Genomic DNA, 21,070 nt, shown 5'->3' with positions numbered 1-21,070 from the left:
ATTAATATATCTGGGGTGGGGAGGGAGTGGGGGTGTATTATGATGATCTGCCAGACCTGATTCATGTTCTTACCAGACATCATCCAGGATGAAGCAGAAAGAGTCTGTTTTACCTAAACACGATAGTCTACCAGTTGAGGGTCAGGAAAAATTTCTTTGAGTTTTACTACAAAGTAGGGACAGGAGAGAGAAGAAGTTAAAATAAAAGCACATCCCTGCGTGTTTTGTTATTAATGGGATTCTACCACCAAAAACTATTTATTGTCTATATGTGCACAAAAAAAGGTATTTTTATAAACATGATATTACTTATTTCTCACAATATTAGGAGTTAATGGCATTAACTGCATTTTATTGATTGAAGAAAGGCTGCTCTGAATAGTTAAATAATTTACTTAGTCCACTAAGTCAGTTGTTAGAGTGGAGATTTGAACCTTGGTTTGTCTCTCTTCAGATCTATATGCTTAAGCATCTTAAATCAATTTTAACAAGCATGACCTCAGAGAAGCACAAAAGACCATAGCAGACAGGCCACTGGGATCCTCCTGCCAAAGGAGTAATCACAACTATGTAATCCCAGCTACATCATAAAATCATACATTTTGTATGATGTGTACTTAAGTACATACCAGTGTACTTAAGTATGCATGATAGATTGCTTCTTCCTATTTTTTAATAGGGGACCCAGACTCTAATAGGGTATGCTGTCTCTTATGGCATCTCTACTGATGTAGAGTGGTCAATATTGGACCACTAAATAAAATGGAAAAAAAAAGTTTAAAAATGTCAGGCTAAAAGATGTGTATGGAAGGAGGAAAGGCAGGATTGCCCTTTTTCCTTCTTGTGAAAGCATTTGGAATCTGATTGTAAGGATTTTTTTTTAGTTGACCAGACTTGTTGAGTGTAGTTTTTCTCCCTCCAAGTATTTTATTTTTAAATTGTTTTTTTATTGAATCATCATCAGATAGTTACAAAGCTTTTATGATTGCATTTCAGTCATACAATGATTGAATACCTATCCCTCCACCAGTGCGCATTTTCCAGCACCGATGTTCCCATTATCCCTCCCACCACCCCCACCTCTTCAAACCCCCTGCCTCTGTGGCAGGCACCTTCCTTCTTACTTTCTTTTTACTTTTGGGCATTATGGTTTGCAATACAGATACTGAGAGGCCATCATGTTTGGTCCATGGTCTAATTTCAGCACACATCTTCCATCTCAAGCGATCTCTCCAGCTATCATTGACTTAGTGGTTCCTTCTCCATTCCAACTGCTTTTCCCCCCAGCACAAGTCAGTCTTCCGAACCATGGAGTGATCCTCCTGGCCCTTGTCTCTACTGTCCTTACATGTTATCTCGTATTATGTTATTTTATATTCCATTCCATAAATGAGTGCATTCATTCTGTCAGTCCCTCTCTTTCTGACTAATTTCACTTGACATGATACTCTCCATGTCCATTCACTTATAAGCAAATTTCATGACTTCATCTTTTCTAACAGCTGCATAATATTCCATTGTGTAGATGCATCACAGTTTCTTTAACTAGTTGTCTGTTCTCAGGCACTCAGATTGTTTCCAGATTCTGGCTATTATGTACAGTGCTGCAATAAACATACAGGTGCGGATGTTACTTCTACTCTGCTTTCTTGCTTCCCTGGGATATAGTCCCAGAAGTGGTACTGCTGAGTCATATGGGAGCTCAATTTCTAGTTTTTGGTGGAATGTTCATATTGTTTTCCAAAAAGGTTGGACCAGTTGATATTCCCACCAACAATGAATGAGAGTCTTTTTCTCTGCATCCATCCCAGCACTGGTTGTTCTAGTTTTTTTTTGATGTGATGCATTTGTTTAAATGCCAGTTGATTTGTTATAGAGTGTTGTGTTGAGAAGAGTTCTGAAACTAGTAGAAACTAGAACTATGATGGATCAGTTTTGTCTGTAATGGGCATAGGGAGAGGGAATAACTGACTGATTGTTATTTGAACTCTTAGGAACCCATAGCTTCTTGAGTCACTGCTGAGCCACTTGTGTATGAAGGTTGTGCTCCTAGGATGAAGTATTTTATAGTTAAAATATCCATGATGAGGAATTTTATGGTGCATTTCCTGTGGGTCCTAAAGTCACTTAGCATGAGCCAAAATGCAGAACTTCATTTTTCTAAGAGAAAAAGAGCATCTGTTTTTGACTCTAAGAAATGTTGACCTTGGTTGAAAGCTGGTTGCAGAGAGTTTACATGATGTTTTCTTAAAGTAAATGAAGTTTTGGAGTCACTTTTTCAAATGAGTGTGGGTATGATTATCTCTTTTCCATCTCTTTATCATTATTAATCTATATTCGCTATAGCACTGCAGCACTGTCTTACTGTTGTCCATCGATTTGCTTGAGCGGGCACCAGTAATATCTCCATGTGAGATTTGTTGTTGCTGTTTTTGGCATATCAAATGCGCCATAGGGAGATTGCCAGGCTCTGCCGTGCAAGTGGGATACTCTTGGTAGCTTGCCAGGCTCTGAGAGGGACAGGAATCGAACCTGGGTTGGCTGTGTGCAAGGCCCTACCCACTGTGCTATTCTCTATACTTTTAAAAATAATGCCATTATAGAGTTCTAAAAAGTGTTTTAATTATCTTTTTTTTCATTTTTCAGATTTTTGGTTGGTGTAATTTTCTGGTATATACTTAAGAAAACATAGTGAAAATTTTGGCCAGCAGTGGATCAGCCAACACTGGAAATACTGAGTGAATCTCCAACTGAATATATAATTTCTTCTCTTTGATAGTACCTCATAAAACAAGAAAGATGTATGGAAGTGCAAGAACCATCACGAATCTGGAAGGGAGCCCTTCCAGATCTCCTCGTTTGCCAAGGTCTCCTCGTTTGGGTCACCGACGAACAAGTAGTGGGGGAGGGGGAGGAACAGGCAAGACTCTGTCCATGGAAAACATCCAGTCCCTTAATGCAGCCTACGCTACATCTGGACCCATGTACCTGAGTGATCATGAGGGGGTGGCTTCAACAACTTACCCAAAAGGCACCATGACTCTGGGCAGGGCGACAAATCGAGCAGTATATGGAGGCCGAGTGACAGCCATGGGGAGTAGTCCTAATATTGCATCAGCTGGACTTTCCCATACAGATGTTCTTTCATACACGGACCAACATGGGGGTCTGACCAGTTCATCCCATCATCACCACCACCAGGTGCCCTCCATGTTGAGGCAGGTAAGAGATAGCACGATGCTAGACCTTCAAGCCCAGCTCAAGGAACTGCAGAGAGAGAACGACCTCCTTCGGAAAGAGTTAGACATCAAGGATAGCAAGTTGGGATCTTCCATGAACAGCATCAAGACTTTCTGGAGTCCCGAGCTCAAGAAGGAGAGAGTCTTGAGGAAAGAAGAAGCAGCCCGAATGTCTGTCCTCAAGGAGCAGATGAGGGTTTCCCATGAAGAAAATCAGGTAGGTTATAACTCATCTCAATGTTTTTCAGCCGTGGCTTCTCACTGAACAGTTAATACTTCGCAGATATCACAGTTCATGCAGAAGAGAGTTTGGCATTATCAAGAAGTAGGTTTAAATTGGGGACTGCAAGAGGGCCCAGGAAATAGGAGGTTACATTTCTCTTCTCTTTATTTTCCAAAAATGTTTTCACCTTTTGCAGAGAAGGATAATCACTCCTCATCTCCTCACTTTTATACTTGATCAATTTTGATTTCTTTTCTAGTAGTCACAGCAGTGGGTCAGATGCATTTCCCTCTGAGCAGTTGAGAAAAAGCTTGATTTTCCTGAGAGTAGACATGTGTGGAGTGCCGTATTTGACTGGTGAATTGATTTCTTAGGAAGTACCAGGTGCATTTTTTTGTTTTGTTTTTGGAATGATTGTAGTTTGTTATTTAAATAGCAAACTGAACCAGATTCAATGGGATTGGGAATTGGTGTATGGTGTATGTTTTTTTAAAATGTTTTAACTCTTTTCCTACTGTCTTGTCCATTCTGTATAAATCTACTACATGCATCTACTATGTGTAAATACATTTTATTATTCTTTGATCCATCTTCCATCTCATGGCAAGATTAGTTTTTTCTATTGATAACCTGTGGTTGGCTATATCTGCTGTAAAAGCCCTCAATTATTCATCCCCTCCATAATATTAATAATGTAAGCTTTGGTGGCATTTGCAGTGCTTTCTGTTGGAAGGCTCCAGCTGTCTTATCCAGCCTTATTTTGTACCATCTCCCTGTACATCTCCTATCCTGCTTGTACCATAGCGTGGTAATTCCTGCATAATTTCAGTGTGTCTTCTGCCTCTCTGACTTTGCTTTCTGTTCTCTTTCGTAGTGAACTTCTTAGCATTCTCCATCTTGCTTTTTTTTCCCCTCTAGTTCTTTCCAGTCTCCACATTCAGCTTCTACTTATTTTGTGAGCTCATTTATCTACTTGCTGTTTTTTCATAAGAGATTTGGTGTCAGACACACCTGAGTTTAAATCCCAGCTTCACCTCTTCCTGGTAGTAAGATGAGTACAAAAACACAGGGGATATGGTGGCCATTGTACCATTTGACACAATTAAAAGAAATAAAGCTCAGTTATCTCTAGAAACTTGAGATCATTCTAACTTGGTTGAATTAGCAATTCGCTTTTCCAATAATTGATGTGGACTTAGTGGAATCTTCTGCTGTTGCTGGGGTCATCCGCTGACCTCCAGTCTGTTTCCTTGGCTACTGCCCCCTTGGAGTGCAAGTGACAGCAGGAGCCTTTGTGTTCTGTTGCCATTCTGCTCTTTGTTCTCCTGTGTGTGGAAAGCAATCACCTGATCCTTTCGATTAGCTGACAGCGACTGCTGATTTTTCAGATATGGAAATGTGATTTTAAGTTGGAACCAGAGGCTTTGTTCTTCATTCCGAAATCAGATCAACACTTTTTGCCGTCACTTCTGCTGCTCACGGATTTTACAAATTGATGTAGTCTTTGTGAACTTGTTACTGCCATGTGTATTTCCGCAGTTTTCCACTAATTTCATCCTCTCTTGAGTTCAAAATGTTTCATTTCCCTGTACATCCCTGCAAAAATGGTTCGGCATGGCTTGGGAATGAAGCAAGTATCAAGAAAAAGTTTAAAACATTCTCTAGATTGCCAGCTTCAAATTACTTACTTACCTCATGCTTCTATAAGTACTTTATTTTTAGAGCACAGACACTTCCTCTTATACATATACATTTATTTGTAAATTACATGATGTGTTATTGTACCAACATATTATATGTCTTCAAAGACACTTATAAATATAAAATAAGAGAGATAGGTGAAGTAAATAATATAGTGAGGCATAGTTTAATGATAACATCTTTTGCTTTTAGTAAAAAAACTCTTTTAGTAAAATACTTTGAACCTCTTGTCAATTTTGTTGTACTTAGTCCAACTTAGAACCAGGTAATATCTCTAATTCCACTCAACTGTTCCGTGTTGCTTTAATCTGAAATGGAATATTACCTATTTCTTGTTCTGGAGAGAACATATGGCACATGACCTCCTGAAGGTTCTAGTATTAATTTGTATATCAGATAAAAATAAAATTTAAATATTTTCTTGTTACAGGTTAGAAAACATAAAAGAAAGAAGCAACATGGGAAATTTGAAAAAAAAAAAGCAAAAAAAAGGAAACAAAACCAAAATTCTGACTACTTACAGTAGAAGGTGGTGTTACAAAGTATAGAATAATAATTGACAAAAAGCAAGTTAAAATTTTTTTTAATGGAAGCATTTCTTATTCTCTTCTTGGACGTATGTCAGGATTTTTCCTAGGGATATATGTAAATATCTGTTGGTCAGGATATGGTAGATCCTGTAGAAATATCAGTGCTTAACATAGAGCTTGCTTGCCTGCCTGCTTCCTTCCCTCCCTCCCTCCCTCCCTCCCTCCCTCCCTCCCTCCCTCCCTCCCTCCCTCCCTCCTCTTTCTTTCTTCCTTTCTTCCTTTTTCTTTACCCCTCCCCCCTCCCCTACCCCTTCTTCTTCCCTCTCCTCTCCTCTTCTATCCTCCTTTTCCCATATCCAATAGTGCTCAGGGTTTACTCCTGGCTCTGTATTCAGGGATCATTCCTGGCATTGCTCTATGGGCTGGACTAGGCTCAGCTATGAGTATGGTGAGTGCTTTAACCCCTGTGCCATCTCTCTGGCCCGTCAGAAGGTTTCTTGCTCACCAGATAGGTCTGAAGCAGGTACAGTGACTGCAGCTCTTCCCCGTACTGTGCTTTAGTACCCAGCTGTTTGTGCCTGGCTGCATGGCTTCCAGATTGGCTCTCCAAAGGAAGAGAGTGTGCATGCGAATGGCAAATGCACTCCTCATTCCTTTTCATCTTCTCATAAAAAAAAGAGAGACGGATATGAGGAATCACTGGAAATTTTTACCAAAGGTGATTTTTGTGTCAAAATGTGGAACTAGATGAAACAAAAACCTGGTGGGGTGGAGGGGGAGGCTGGAGTAATAGCACAGCGGGTAGGGTGTTTGCCTTGCACGAGGCCGACCCGGGTTCGATTTCCAGCATTACATATGGTCCCCTGAGTACCACCAAGACTAATTCCTGAGTGCATGAGCCAGGAGTAACCCCTGTGCATTGCCGGGTGTGACCCAAAAAAGAAAAAAATAAAGCCTTAGGGACTCATCCAGACTTCCACTGTTGCTGTTTCTATTATTATTTTAATCACTACCTATAGATATCTGTTGTGGGCTTACTCTGTGTTAAGCATGTGCTTAAAGACTTCTATACATGATCTTATTAAAATTTTTGCATAGCTCATCTTGGGTAGGTGCTAGACTTTTTCTCAGTTTGTGAATTGGAAAGCAACTGTTCAGAGAATAAATAGCTTGCCGAAGTTTGGGTAGCACTGTATCTTAAAACTGTGGTCTACTTCATGCCAATGTCTAAGATCCAAACTTCAGGTTCATTGTTTCCTTATAGGTGCACATAGACTCTTAGTGTAAGAGGAAGATGTTCCTCTATATGTTACATTTAAAAAAATGTATAGCTTTGCTATAAGGATTAAAATTGTGATTTATTTAGTTAGGATTTTTATTCCTTTTGTTTGTTTGTTTGCTTTTGCTTTTGGCCCACCCAGCTGTGCTCTGGGCTACTGTTGGCTCTGTGCTCAGGGATAACTCCTTGTGATGCTTGGAGCACCATATGCAGTGCTGGGGATCACACCAGAGTTAGCAGCAGATTTTATAGTTTTCATCAGATGTTAATCCCCCACCTCCCCGCCCTCGCACAAAATGAGTTTTGTGCGAGTAAGATTTCTACCTTTTTCTTAACTTAGTACACTTTTCTTTTTGAGAAAAAAAATCATAGGAAAATTTTCTAATTGGAAGGAAACATGTAAAAAGATAAGGGACACTTAAAAAACTTTGTAGTTTTATCAGCAGGTTTTCAGATAATTAGAAATTCAGGCACCGAAAGATAGTACAGTGGGCAGCCCACATGCCTTGCACACATGACCTGTATTCAACCCTTGATGTCCCATGTGGTGCCCTGAGCCCCATCAGGAGTGATCCCTGAGTGCAGAGCCAGAAGTTAGCCCAGAGCACCACTAAGGCCCCTGCACACCCCCCCTAAAAAAGAAAAGAAAATAAGAAAAGAAAGAAAAAAGTCAGAAGGAAAGGTAGAAAGAAAGAAAGAAAGAGAGAGAGAAAGAAAGAAAGAAAGAAAGAAAGAAAGAAAGAAAGAAAGAAAGAAAGGAAGGGAGGGAGGAAGGAAGGAAGGAAGGAAGGAAGGAAGGAAGGAAGGAAGGAAGGAAGGAAGGAAGGAAGGAAGGGAGGAAGGGAGAAAGAAAGAAAGGAAGGAGAAAGGGAAGGAAGAAAGAAAGGGAAGGAAGGAAGAAAGAAGGAAAGGGAAGGAAGGAAAAAAGGAAGGAAGAAAGGAAGAAAGAAAGAAAGAAAGAAAGAAAGAAAGGAAAGAAGGAAAAAGAAGTTCAGCAATGCATAATGCACACTTGAGATAATTTAAAAATCATTTGGATTGTACTATGAATAAAAATGGGAAGTTTGAACACTCTAAGGTAGACTGAGAAAATGGGTGCATGTGAAATTCTTAGATCAGTGATGTTAATGCTCCTGTATGTACCCTGCAAAGAGCTCCCATTCTTCAATTCCTTTGTGTAGATTTTGAAGTCCTAGTGGTCATATCTGAGGAAACTGAACCCAATTACAGTATTTTTTGTTTTGTTTTTGGGTCACAGCCGGCGATGCACAGGGGTTACTCCTGGCTCATGCACTCAGGAATTAGTCCTGGTGGTGCTCAGGGGACAATATGGGATGCTGGGATTCGAACCTGGGTCGGCCACGTGAAAGGCAAATGCCCTACCCGCTGTGCTATTGCTCCAGCACCCCTGATTCCAGTTTTAAGGGGAATGTTGAACACTCTGTGTTACAAGAAGTTTAAGATTGTTTGGAATCTTGGAACCTGGATAAGTGACTGTGACCATATATATATGTATATATGTATATATATATATATATTTTTTTTTTGATATGGGTAGGTCACTATCAAACAGTACTCAGGAGCCCTTGGAGCTATTTCTGGTGATATTTGGTGAATAAGGCCAGAGGACTCAATGATAGGGCCTGGCAATAAGGTGTTGGGTGTCACCAGGGTTATACATATGGAGGTGATATGATGTTGGGATCAAATTTAGGGGATATGATGTTGGGATCAAATTTAGGTCTTTGTTCCTATAGTGGCACATGCTTCTGACCCTTGAGCTATCTCCCTGGTCCTGTTACTGTATTTCTTATATAAAAAGATGAAACACAAGCTCTTGGATGAAAATTCTACTTCTAACTCTTCAGTATTCCCATTCCCTAGATTCTCTTCAAGGGAATCTTGCCCCTTAGCCACACAGGTATACATGAATAGAAAATATATTTGAAATTGCTAAGAGTTGCAGGGCTGGAGTGATAGCACAGCGGTTGGGCATTCGCTTTTCACGCGGCCGACCCGTGTTCGATTCCTCCGCCCCTCTCGGAAAGCCCGGCAAGCTACCAAGAGTATGGAGCCCGCGCGGCAGAGCCTGGCAAGCTACCCGTGCGTATTGGATATGCCAAAAACAGTAACAATAAGTCTCTCAATGAGAGACGTTACTGGTGCCTGCTCGAACAAATCGATGAACAACGGGATGACAGTGACAGTGACAAGAGTTACAGTGCTGACATTTAGCATCATCAGCTTGATTGTATAAACCAGAATGTATTGATGCAGAGTTATCCTTAATGTTTTTATGTTTGTATGTTTATTTGCTTCAATATATATTCTTGAATAAGGATACGGTAGAGGAGGGACATTGCTTTCTTTTTTTTTTCTTTTTACTTTTTGGGGTCACACCCAGTGGTGCACAGGGGTTATTCCATGCACTCAGGAATTACTCCTGGTGGTGTTCAGGGGACCACATAAGAAGCTGGGAATCGAACCCGGGCTGGCTGCGTGCAAGGCAAATGCCCTACCTACTGTGCTATTGCCCCCACAGCAGAGCCTGGCAAGCTGCCCGTGGTGTATTCGATATGCCCAAAACAGTAACAACAAGTCTCACAATGGAGACATTACTGGTGCCCGCTTTAGCTTGAGCAAGGATAAGGGAGGATAAACAATGTTTGGATAGGACATTATTTGGAATGGCATGGATTCACAGCCCATGTCTCAATTTTGTATGTACATTGGTGGAGGGAAGTGGACACTGGTCAAAGGATTGGTTTCATTATAAGCCTGAAACTAAATCCTGAATAACTTTGTAACTCAGATTATTCAATAAAATAATCTTAAACAAATATCATATGTGTATACTGATTTTAGGAAGGATGGAGAGAAAAGATGAGAGTAGATGTTGAGCTGATGCTGGAGACCGACTCCTTATGTTTAATGTCCTGTGGGGTTGGGGTAGATACTGGCGGTGGAAGACTTAACAACTGGGAAGTAAAGGAATCAGATTTACTTTGAAGATTATATGTTGTCATTCCTAAGCTTCTCTATTCTGTCTATCTGTGATGGAGATCAAAAAGAGAAACTTGGGGGCTGGAAAGATAGCACAGCTGGAATGATAGGGCGTTTGCCTTGCACGCAGCCAACCCAGGTTCAATTCCCATCATCCCATATGGTCTCCCGAACACCACCGGAACTAATTTCTGAGTGCAGAGCCAGGAGTAACCCCTGTGCATCGCCAGGTATGACCCAAAAAGAAAAAAAAAAGAAACTTGTTAGAGAATACATTTTCAAAAAATTTATATCTGGCAGCTTGGTACATATCAGTTAATTGACTTTCCATGTTCCATATTTTGTACAGTTACTAACTTTACATATTTAAAGGCTATTTCCTCCCAAATTAGGTGTACATAAAGCACTTATAACAAGCATTTTCCTAAATTGTGTGCAGCTAGCCAAGAATCCTCATATATATAAATAAAATCACACACTGCAAGATTGTACTAGAGGTAATATTTATTCATCTTGTGTGAAAATTGCAGAAGTGGGACAAGGTCATTGAGAAACTTAACCTAAGAAGTGTAAGTAAATCTGGGAGTTTGTCACAGCTTTTAAGTAATAGTTATGTGCTAATTTCTGTTTCTGTCTTAGTACAGTCGGAAATAATCTAGTCTAAATCAATATTAATATCATTTCTTAAAGATTTTTTGAGCTAGCTTCTACAGATGGTTGATTCTCATTCTGAGCCTGTAAATTGAAAAATGTTTAGACAGATTACATTTTTGTTTGTTTATTTTTGTCATTGCTTACTCCTAACTCTGTACTCAGGAATCACTCCTCCTGAGACTTGGGTGACCATATAGGGATTGAAGACCAGTCAGCCACTTGCATACAAGTGCCCTACCTGCTGTATTATCACTCTGGTCTTGAGACATTATATTTTTGTGTTTCTTTTATTATTATTTGTCTTCTGCTTGTGTAAATGCATGGTCATTTCAACAGAGGTCATTCATCTCTGCTTTTAAATACTCATTTTATGGTTCTTGTCTAGATATGAAGAGTTGCGCCAATTGGAAGTGGTAAAAGAATTAATTGTGTCTCCTGTTGAGAAGTTGATGAGAAAGCTGCATATGAAGGGGTGGCTGCCTGCAGTTCAATGCAATGGCAAGTCACCTTGAGTGTTGACTATTTGGGATCAAAGGCTTATCTTGGGAGTGTCATGTCCCATCAGGCTGTGGGTGGGCCTTAGGTACAATCCCTGCTCAGACATGTCTGATCCCTGGACTTTCTAAACTCCAATCCTTTTAAGCCTTAGGATCCATGAGTCCCTCAAACTGTGTATCCAAGGAATTTGCACTTTCCAGAGGGGATCTCCTGGTTAAATAAACTCAAATCAGATCACACCAGGTACTCCTATTCTAGAAATTCATTATGCGCATATTATCAGGTGAATTTTGTCACCCAAAATAGCTGTGTTGAAAGTCTGACTCTCAGTGCTTCATTATATGACTCGATGTGGGTAGAGGGTCTTCACAAATAGGTTAAAATGAATGAAGTCATTAGGTGGGACCTACTCCAACATGACTGCTATCCATTTAAAAAGAGAAATTTGGGTGTAAACATATCTGGGTAGATATGCCCAGAGGGAAGACATGTGAAGAGATAGGGTGAAGATGCCATGTACAAACAAGGAGAGAGATCTGGAGCACATCTTTTCCTCACAAGCCTAAGAAGGAACAAACCTGGCTGACTTCTTCAGCTTGAACTTTTATCTTCCAGAACTGTGAGACAACAATGATCTGCTGTTTCCATAAGTCACCTGGTGTGTGCTTTTTTCCCTCCTATGGCCACCCTAGCAAACTAGTACAATGAACACTTCAGCACGTGAAATGTTCTAACTTTTGCAATGAGTTAGAACACTGCAGAAAAATGAGCCCACCAATTTCCAAACTTACATAGAGGGACTGGAGCGACAGAACAGCCGATAAGGAGTTTGTGTTGCATGCAGCCGAGCCGGGATCAAATCCTGTCTCTTTCAGAGAGCCTGGCAAGCTACCAAGAGTATTCCACTCCTTTAAGGTTGAAATAAATGTTGATTATATTAAAAAAATGGAGGAAGAATAATTATCTCTCTCTCAAATACCTGTTGGTTGGTTTTACTTGGATTTTAATGCTCAGTCCAGGAAGAGCCACATCACTGGCCACTAGCATTGAGTCTTCCTGCCTAGTTCACCCAACCCCTAAGCCTGCCCAGGGCTCCCTGAGCACTGCTCGTGAGGCTCCCTTCTTCCCACCAAATAGATACATTTTAGTTAGGTAAAAGGACTGGAGTGATAGCACAGCGGGTAGGGAGTTTGCCTTGCACACGGCCGACCTGGGTTTGATTCCTCTGTCCCCCTTGGAGAGCCTGGCAAGCTATCGAGAGTATCCTGCCCACACAGCAGAGCCTGGCAAGCTACCTGTGGCATATTCAATATGCCAAAAACAGTAACATCAAGTCTCACAATGGAGACATTACTGGTTCCCGTTCAAGCAAATTGATGAACAACGGGACGACAATGCTACAGTGCTAGAACAACCTTACATGTTAAAATAAAGAAACCTACTTACTAATTGGACTAGGCAATACTCCAAAAAGTGACATGAAGCTACCCAAAGTCTGTATAAGTGAAAAAGGAAGTTTATTATTTTCTTTAATAAAATTTCAGAAAGGCTCAGAGGTGGGGCTTGCAGTTTGTTAGATTTATGGCTTCAAAACTATAGCTGGTGTTTTTCCCTCTTCGCATGGCTTCACATCTGATACTTAGTGGTTGCCTCTGTGTCTGATTAACCAACATATTCTCCATGGAGTAGACTGTTTGCACACCATGGACACAACTGAATGGTTACAAGCTGCCAATGTCTTCAGTTTTATTTGTAAAATTTGTGGGAGTATATAGATATTTCCATGGTCGTATCCTGCCTCCAAGATTCAATTCGATGAATAGTGTGGGGCTGGTGTGGACAGGATTGTGAGTACTGAAAGGAGAGAAATTCTTTCAAGGAGCAAGATGAGGAAGAGATGCTGTAGGACAAAAATGGACATTCACCACACTGACTCCAACTCACCTCAGCTCTTTCTCCTCTAAATATTTATAAGTCATATTGTGAGATGGGGAAGAAGTCACTCATATGTCATATCTACATATAGAGTCTTAAATTTTTCATTTTGACTTGAAGTGTGATTTTTCTCAAGGACCGAACGAGTGCTTTGCAGCAGGAGTCATAGGTTAAGTCTCTGGCACAGCATGATCCCTTAAGCACTACTGGGAACACTAGAAATAATACTTGAGCACCACAGGGTATGACCCCCAAACTAATATATATGTCTGTATGTATAGACATATACATATATACACAAATATATTAGTACATATATGTGTGTATGTACATATACCTATGTACACACATATATACACACATATATAAACAGATATGTATATATTTATATGCACACATATAGTGCACCTTCTTCATCTTTATATGGTAATCCTTGGCTCTTTAGCGAACTAGAACTTTTATCTGCCTTTCCAGAAAGGTGGAAAGTCTTTGGTCCAGATGTAAGCAATGTCCTGCTTACACTGAAACCACAATTTTTAAACGCCTCTTATGAATTGTGAAAGCATCCTTTGGTTCTGAAGATACATGTGATGGCATAGAGCCAACAGTTGATTTCTTTGTTTGCTAGAATGTTCAAGAATGATGTGAAGGCAACTGTATGTCTTTGTCAAAGATGTCAGCTCATTTGGCCTCAGTAAACTCTTGCAGTCAGCTCTTGGATCAGCCATATGCACTGCATTAGTTGCCTTACAGATTTGTATGCCTAGTTTAAAAAAAATTAATGACAGACTTGGCTAATAGGAGGAAAATAAGTATTCTTGTAGATGGAACTTTGGGAGAGATAAATGGCTTCCATCTTCCCATTTTTCTTTGGACCACTTAATTTTGGCAGGAGGGCAGCGATAGCACACAATCAACTAAAGGGGAAAAAAACAAATCAAAGATCTGAATATTTCAATGAGTAGATTATTTAAGTCTTGTGCCAAAGACATTTATTAAAACCACGCAAAGGGAGGTGGAGAGGTACCCCTGCAACATTTACTGCCCAACATAATTCCCTACAGACAGTATCCTCAGAGGATTTTAAGAAGGGAGGCTATGTTGACAGGAGAAAAGTAACAGTGATTTTATCAGCCAAAGCAGATGGGGCGGGTTCTGAACCTGGTCTCTTCTGGCCAGAGCGCAATTTCAGTTTCTATAATTAGTTGCAGGTGGAGCTTTTATGTTGTTTTGAGTCCACTGACATCTGTGTGCAAATTCCCACTACCCCCAAGTTGGCATTTGGACTCAATAAGTGGTTTGGCTTTGCCAGAATATAGAAAATTGTAAATCTCTCTCTGTCTCTCTGTTTCTGTCTCGGTCGCTGTCTGTCTGTCTGTCTGTCTCTGTCTCTCAGAAACACACACACAGAGTTACAGCTGCTCTAAAGGTCAGGTTCTGAAAACTGAGGAAAGCATTTCAAAAAGTTTGCAAAGTGGGTTTTAGGCAGAGAGTAGGCGTGCAGCCAAGAGCTGGAGCAGCCTGACAAAGAGAATTCTGGCACATGCAATTTCTTCTCTGTTTCTCCATGAAGCTTACATTTGATTGTATCTTAGATTCAATGGGTAGCTACTTTTGTTTTTCAGTAAGAATAATCTGTAGAGAAAAAGTGTAGAGTAAGGCAGGGACTCTGTATTTTATAAACCCATTGCTGATGTTTAGTAAGCCTTTTTAGACACCTACTAGGCGTCAGTCCTTCAAGACCCATGAACGAAGGCACAGGCAGATTAAAGTGACTCTGCTGGAGGTTTGCCCAAAGGAGAAGGCCATTCAGAAGGAGGGAGGAAGTGAGTCCAGGACCAGCTGGAAAAGTAAAGACATAGGCAGCGGAGAAATTAGAGATTCTCTCTTGGGGTTACTCATTAAAGGTCCAGCAGATACTTTCATGTGATTATGATTCTGACAAATTCATTGGACCCACAAGTGCAGAGATTCAGGAATGGGACCTATTATGGATTATTGGGTTTTAATGAAGATACATTAATCCTGTTAGAATTTTCTTTGGTTTTTGGGCTACAGCCAGCAGTGCTGGGTGCTTACTCCTGGCAATGTGCTGAGGGTGGGAGGTGCTTTATGTGATGCCAGACTAGCACCCTAACCCTGTTCTATTTATCTCTCTGGCTCTATCCAATTAGAATTTTCTTGACCTGTTTCCATCTATAATAACTTAAAGAATTAAAAAAAAGCATTTGGGGGCAGGAGCTGTGCCCTCTCAGTAGCACCTGGGCAGCTACATGGGCTGGTTGCTTATGATGTTAGGGATTGAACTGGGGCTCCAGCAAGCAAAGCATGTGCTCCAGACCTTTGAGTTATGTCCCTGGACCATATATGTAGAGGGTTGACTTTTCATCCCAGGAAACTCTGGCACCCCACAGATACATCTTGACATGATTTTTTATATCACTATTCAGGATTTGTTTTTGAATAATACAAACCGATATCCTAAAGTCAGATCTTTCCCTCTTGCATCCCAGAATTCCAAGTTTGTACCTTTCCAAACAACCTTGCCGTGGGAAACCTCTCCTCTTTGGGAACCAAGTTCATTTATTTATGAACTGATTTACCTACTTCTTATGCAAGGGAGAATGTAGTTGTAAGTAACGGAAATCCATTTAAGCTTGCTAAAGGGGAATAAAAAATAGGCTTTACTAAGAACATGTAAGAGTTTCTCCCAGGACTAAGTGTGGTAGAGTGTTTGGAGGACTGGAATCAAGTTAGTTGAAAAATGATTAGGAAAAAGCACAATCCATTTGTCTCTCCCATCCCTCTTCCTCATCCTCCTTCCTTTCCTTCTATTTCTTCTTTTCCATTTCCTCTCCTCTTTCTTCTTCTGTGCCTATCTCTTCCCTCTCTCCTGTGAAAAAGTGGCCGTTTAAGTAAAGCACACACACACTTCTCCATTCAGAGGCTTCATCGAGACTGCCTGGAATTGCTTTGTTCAATTTCAAGTTCAGAGAACCAAGTACCTGACACACCCTACTTAAATCCAGAGCTGTTTTAGATCCAATCAGAAGTGGTGAAGGAAGTCATGGAATCTATGGTCCCTCAGTCAAGCTATATTTTGGCAGATTCTCCCATGTAATCAGATTAGATTCTTTAAGGAACCTGTAAGTACAGTGGTAAGAAGGAATGGACAATCATTGCTGAGAAGTATGTTTGTGTAATATGTAATTGGGAGCTTTGCTTATTTTATTACTAGGAAGATAAGACCAAAGTTAACTACTGTAGCTTTTATCTATAACTGGCTATTCCAAGCAGCAACTCAAATAGCCTTCTGGAATCTCTTCATTGTCTCACCCATTTTATAAATTCCTATATCTGATTGTGTCTATTCCCCCACCCTGGAAAATTGCTGAAGTGGTATTTATTCACGTGACTTATTATGTTGGACCTGAGTGACTCTGTATAATGTCAGATTGCATCTTCTATGAAAACCTAAACAATTCTTCACTTTTCATGAGTTATCTTATTTTTTAATAAATTTTTATTAGTGAATCACCGTGAGGTACATTTACAGACTTACAACCTTTTGTGCTTGCATTTCAGTCATACAATGATCAAGTACCCATCCCTCCACCAGTGCCCATTTTCCACCACCAATGGCCCCAGCACCCCCACCCCTTCCCCTCCACACCACCCTGCCTCTGTAGCAGGGCATTCCCTTTTGCTCTCTCTCTCTCTCTCTCTCTCTCTCTCTCTCTCTCTCTCTCTTTTGGGTATTGTGGTTTGCAATAGAGGTATTAAGAAGCCATCATGTTTGGTCTATAGTCTACTTTCAGCCAGCATCTCCAATCCCGAGAAGACCCTCCTAGCATCTTTTACTTGGTGGTCCCTTCCCTATCTGAGCTGCCTTTCCCCCCAGCATGTGAGGCTGGCTTCTAAGCTGTGGAGTAATACTCCTGGTACTTATCGATACTATTCTTGGGTGTTAGTCTCCCATTCTGTTATTTTATATTCCACAAATGAGTGCAATCTTTCTATGTCTGTCCCTCTCTTTCTGACTCATTTCACTTAACATGATACTTTTGATGTTGATCCACCTATATGCAAATTTCATGACTTTATCTTTTCAAACAGTTGCCTAGTATACCATTGTGTAGATATACAAAACTTTCTTTAACCAGTCATCTGTTCTCAGACACTCGGGTTTTTTCCAGATTCTGGCTATTGTAAACAGTGCTGCAATAAACATGTTAGTGCAAATGCCATTTCTACTATACTTTTTTGCATTTCCGGGATATATTCTCAGAAGTGGTATTGCTGGGTCAAAGGGGAACTCAATTTCTAATGTTTTGAAAAGCGTCCATACTGTTTTCCAAAAGGGCTGAACCAGTCTGAATTATCTTATTTTCATTGGAGAATTAGATGTCCAAGGTGGATGGGATTGTGGAGCTACTCAAAATCTGCAAACTTTCAGAACTAGACATGTTATAATTTGACATCTATGTTAAGATTTTAAATTGAGTTATAAAAACATTGACTCCTAGGAAATAAGAAGTGTTTAAAAAGAAAAAAAGTTAAAATTGACTAGATTATCCCTTAGAAGACCTTTCAAAAATATCCATGTGAAGTAACTTAAAGATTCCCAAGGAATTCCCAAACCAGTAGAAATAAGTAAATAAGTAAATTTGAGATGGATAGTTGGACAGTGTACCTGAGGACCAAATTTAGAAATTATTCAAATTTAGAAATGCAATAAATAGTAAATTTTGCTTCCTCTAAAAATTAAAACTCTGGTTTTTAACTTTGTAAAGTAAGGTGCTGATAAGCCAATGAGAATTTTGAAGTTTTCCTTAGAAAAATGTGCATAATCTGAATTTTGCACATTTCAATTCCTTATTTCTGCAAGGAGTATTTAGGTAAAACCACTACCTAGATAGTGACATTTAATATTAAAAGGTGCATGTGTATTAGGGACTAAATAGTTCCCGGTAGTTAATGAAAAAATGGGTTATTGGTGATATGAGACATATCTTTAGCTCAGTATTATTCAGTGTGTGCTGAGAAGTAGGAGACGTGCCAGGATTTTGTTGGTAGTTAAGTATATGTGTGTTGGTAGGGTAATTAATAAATTATTAACTGCACCATATATACACCTAATGAATTCAGTTACAATGTTCTTGAGTGGCAGATTTTAGTTTATCCCTAACGAATAAAGAAAGACTACATAGTGTTGGTTGTCAAAGTAAGGTATATGTTTAACATATGTTTGTTAAGGACTTGTTGGTTCATTGGGCTTGTCTCTGGGTATCAAAATTCTTCATTTGCTTTAGATAATTCTATTGTAATTCAAATAAATTCTACAAATGCAAATTAACCTATGTCACAGGAATTTGTAAGGTAGCAAAGAGCAAAAGATTTTAAGTTATTGAGTAAGGGTTAATTGGGAACCAACTGTGTTCCCACTTTTTAAGAGCTGAGGAAGATGCTGAAGAATTGTATGTCCCCTTATGAGCTTGTGAAAATCATTAGAGACGTGGTCCTTTTTCCAATGTAGAACATGAGTAAGGAGCAGAGCAGTGATATATTTTGTTTCTGATGAACAGGTGATTCTGCCTTGGAATTTTACTTGAGCATGAAATTTGAACTAGGGAAAAATCTCTTGCTGAATGTACATAGGTTCTGTGAAGAGCTCTTGAAGTGAAGTTTTCTATCTCTTTCAGGAGAGCAGGCTCAGAATTCTCCCAATAGCCATATAATGTAGGAAGAGCTTCTAGAAGGGGCTGGGGAGGGGCACCTGGGACATCTGGATTTCTCAGATCTTTCCATGCAGCATGTGAGGTCTGTGAATCACTGTCCCATTTAGCACACCTACCTGACTACAATATGTTCCCTTGATAAGAATAAAAATGATCAGCATAGCTAGGAAAGCACTTCCTACGTTTACCCTAAACAAAAAAAAATGATATTTAAAATACTGCACTGAATGGCTTACAATGGAATCTTATTTAATTCATATGATGACCCTGTGAAGTAGGTAGTAGAATTATTATTTTATACTAGAGCAAGGTCAGTGAGAAGGTAAAGAGAGAGGTCATTTGCCCAAGGTTACAGTTTGTGGTAGAGCTGGGGTTGAACCCAGCCTGACTCCCTCCCGGGTAAGTCTCCAGAGTTAGACTTGGATGATTTACTATCAGTAAATGTTTGAGTTTGTCTGTCTGTTTATATGCCTGGTTTTACAAAAACATTTCTTGGGCAGAAAGAGGTTGTGAGTAGAAGAAAGTGGAAGATATTCTTGGATAAAACATGCCATCATGCCAGGGCTATTCAAAAATTTTAGAAAACTGGGAATGTCTTGCAGGCAGAAGGAAATCAGTGCTGTTATGATTAGAGTGTGATTTGATGGGGTTCTGGGTGGGGAAGATTAGGCAGGTGTGGTCGAAGCAGGCAAAGGCAGGTGTCCTGCAGGATCATTCAGGGTTTTATCCAGGTGCTGCTGTGGGATGGTTTGTCTGCCGTGGGTGACACAGCAAGCCCAAGCCAGGAGCCAGTATTTCCCAGGAAATAAGTTTACTTTTTATAAGTAAAAGCTAATTTTATTTTGCTATTGATGGCATTTCTCAGCCATGCTAATTACCACCCTAATAGAAATACAGCAGAAATATACCCCATGCTCCCTGGAGGGCAGAGGGAAAGGTATTTCTTAAATAATGCCAGAAGAGGTTGGTTTTCTGTGTTGGACTAGGATGCCACGGTGCTTCCATAGCAAGGGCTTGTTTTGGTGGAAGATGTTTAGGCTTAAAGAGAAACTTTTCTGGGGCTGGGGTTTGGGTCACAACCAGTGGCACTTAGGGCTTACTCCTGCTCTGCTCTCAGGTATCACTCCTGGCTGGGTTTGGGGTGCCAGGGGTCAAACTAGGGTCGACACACACCTTGTATGTGCCTTACCTACTGGACGATCACTCTGGTCCTTAAAGAGAATTTTTGATTTGCTTTATTTTATGCTTCTTGAGCTTTGTGAAGCTAGGAAGACTGGCTCTAAGTTTTTCGCCAGTGTTGACTGTGTGTCCTTGGGAATTACTGCCTTAGAAGAATTGGGAGAATCTGAATTTCTGAATTTTCTTCACCAGCAGTCAAATGTGGTAGCCGTAGGTGGAATATTGTCCAGGTTTCTCTAGTCTACCCCTTGTTTGAGAGATGTACACCCTTAGCTGTTCTCATTATCTTGATAGTTATTTTGACTTCTAGGAGTTTCTGAGCCACCAAACAGGATGGGAAAATGGGACAGGATATACTTTAGTATGTTTTGGGAAAACAAAAGGCGAAAGCGTATCAAACATTGGTTAATTCTGTAATATCAGAGGCAATGATATGGGAGCAAGAGAGATGGTACAACAGATAAAATCTTTGCCTTGCATGTTACAGAACTGGGCTCATTCTCTGGCACCCACATGTCTCCCAAACTCCTCCACCAGTGAGCTCTGAGCACAGAGCCAGGAGTGTGCCCTGTGTACAGATGATGTGGCCCAAAACATACATACACACACACACAGACAACAATGAAATGATTGGGATGATAGTAGAAGTATGGCATAGAGAGTAATAGGGATTATGTTTTTTGTTGTTGTTCTTGTTGCTGCTGTTTTTGGTTTTGGACCACAACCCAGATGTGTTCAGTGTGTGCTCTTTCCTATCTAAGTCCTCTAGAATCACACCTGGCTGTATTTGGGGAACCATGTGGCGTGTAAGGGATTGAATCTGGTTCACTTCCTGCAAGGCAAGAATCCTACCTGCTGTACTGTCTGCTTCCCAAATTAATGAAAGGAAAGGAAAGAGAACTTTCAAAAGTTTACTGCAGATTAAGGTGCTGTCCTTTCATTCTAAGAAAGGAGATGCTGAGGTCCTCTAAGGGGAATTTGCTTTGTAGGAGAAGAGCTGCTTTGTTTGCTTTTCTGATGACTTGGGTTTCTACAGCTGCCTATGGTTCTTGAACTTCCTGGAAAAAGCACAGGCAGAATTGTGATGAAAT

At 40.2% G+C, this 21,070-nt stretch overlaps 1 protein-coding gene across 6 annotated transcripts in view; it reads left to right on the top strand.

The window, feature by feature from the left end:
• Positions 1-21,070, top strand: part of ERC2 (ELKS/RAB6-interacting/CAST family member 2) — a 1,118,394-nt gene that overhangs the window by 51,089 nt on the left and 1,046,235 nt on the right. For all 6 annotated transcript variants that reach the window (XR_008629737.1, XR_008629734.1, XR_008629735.1 and 3 more), the window contains exon 2: positions 2,647-3,456. Coding sequence is in view for 1 of the 6 variants with exons in the window: in XM_055134481.1 (XP_054990456.1) it covers positions 2,800-3,456 (657 nt within the window). In the remaining 5 variants the exon portion in view is untranslated. The remainder of the gene's footprint in view (positions 1-2,646; positions 3,457-21,070) is intronic.

This window comes from Sorex araneus, chromosome 4 (assembly GCF_027595985.1).
Source record: "Sorex araneus isolate mSorAra2 chromosome 4, mSorAra2.pri, whole genome shotgun sequence".
Taxonomy (NCBI): Eukaryota; Metazoa; Chordata; class Mammalia; order Eulipotyphla; family Soricidae; genus Sorex; species Sorex araneus.
The sequence above is the reverse complement of the archived record's forward strand: the minus strand, read 5'-3'. Positions and strand labels throughout refer to the sequence as shown.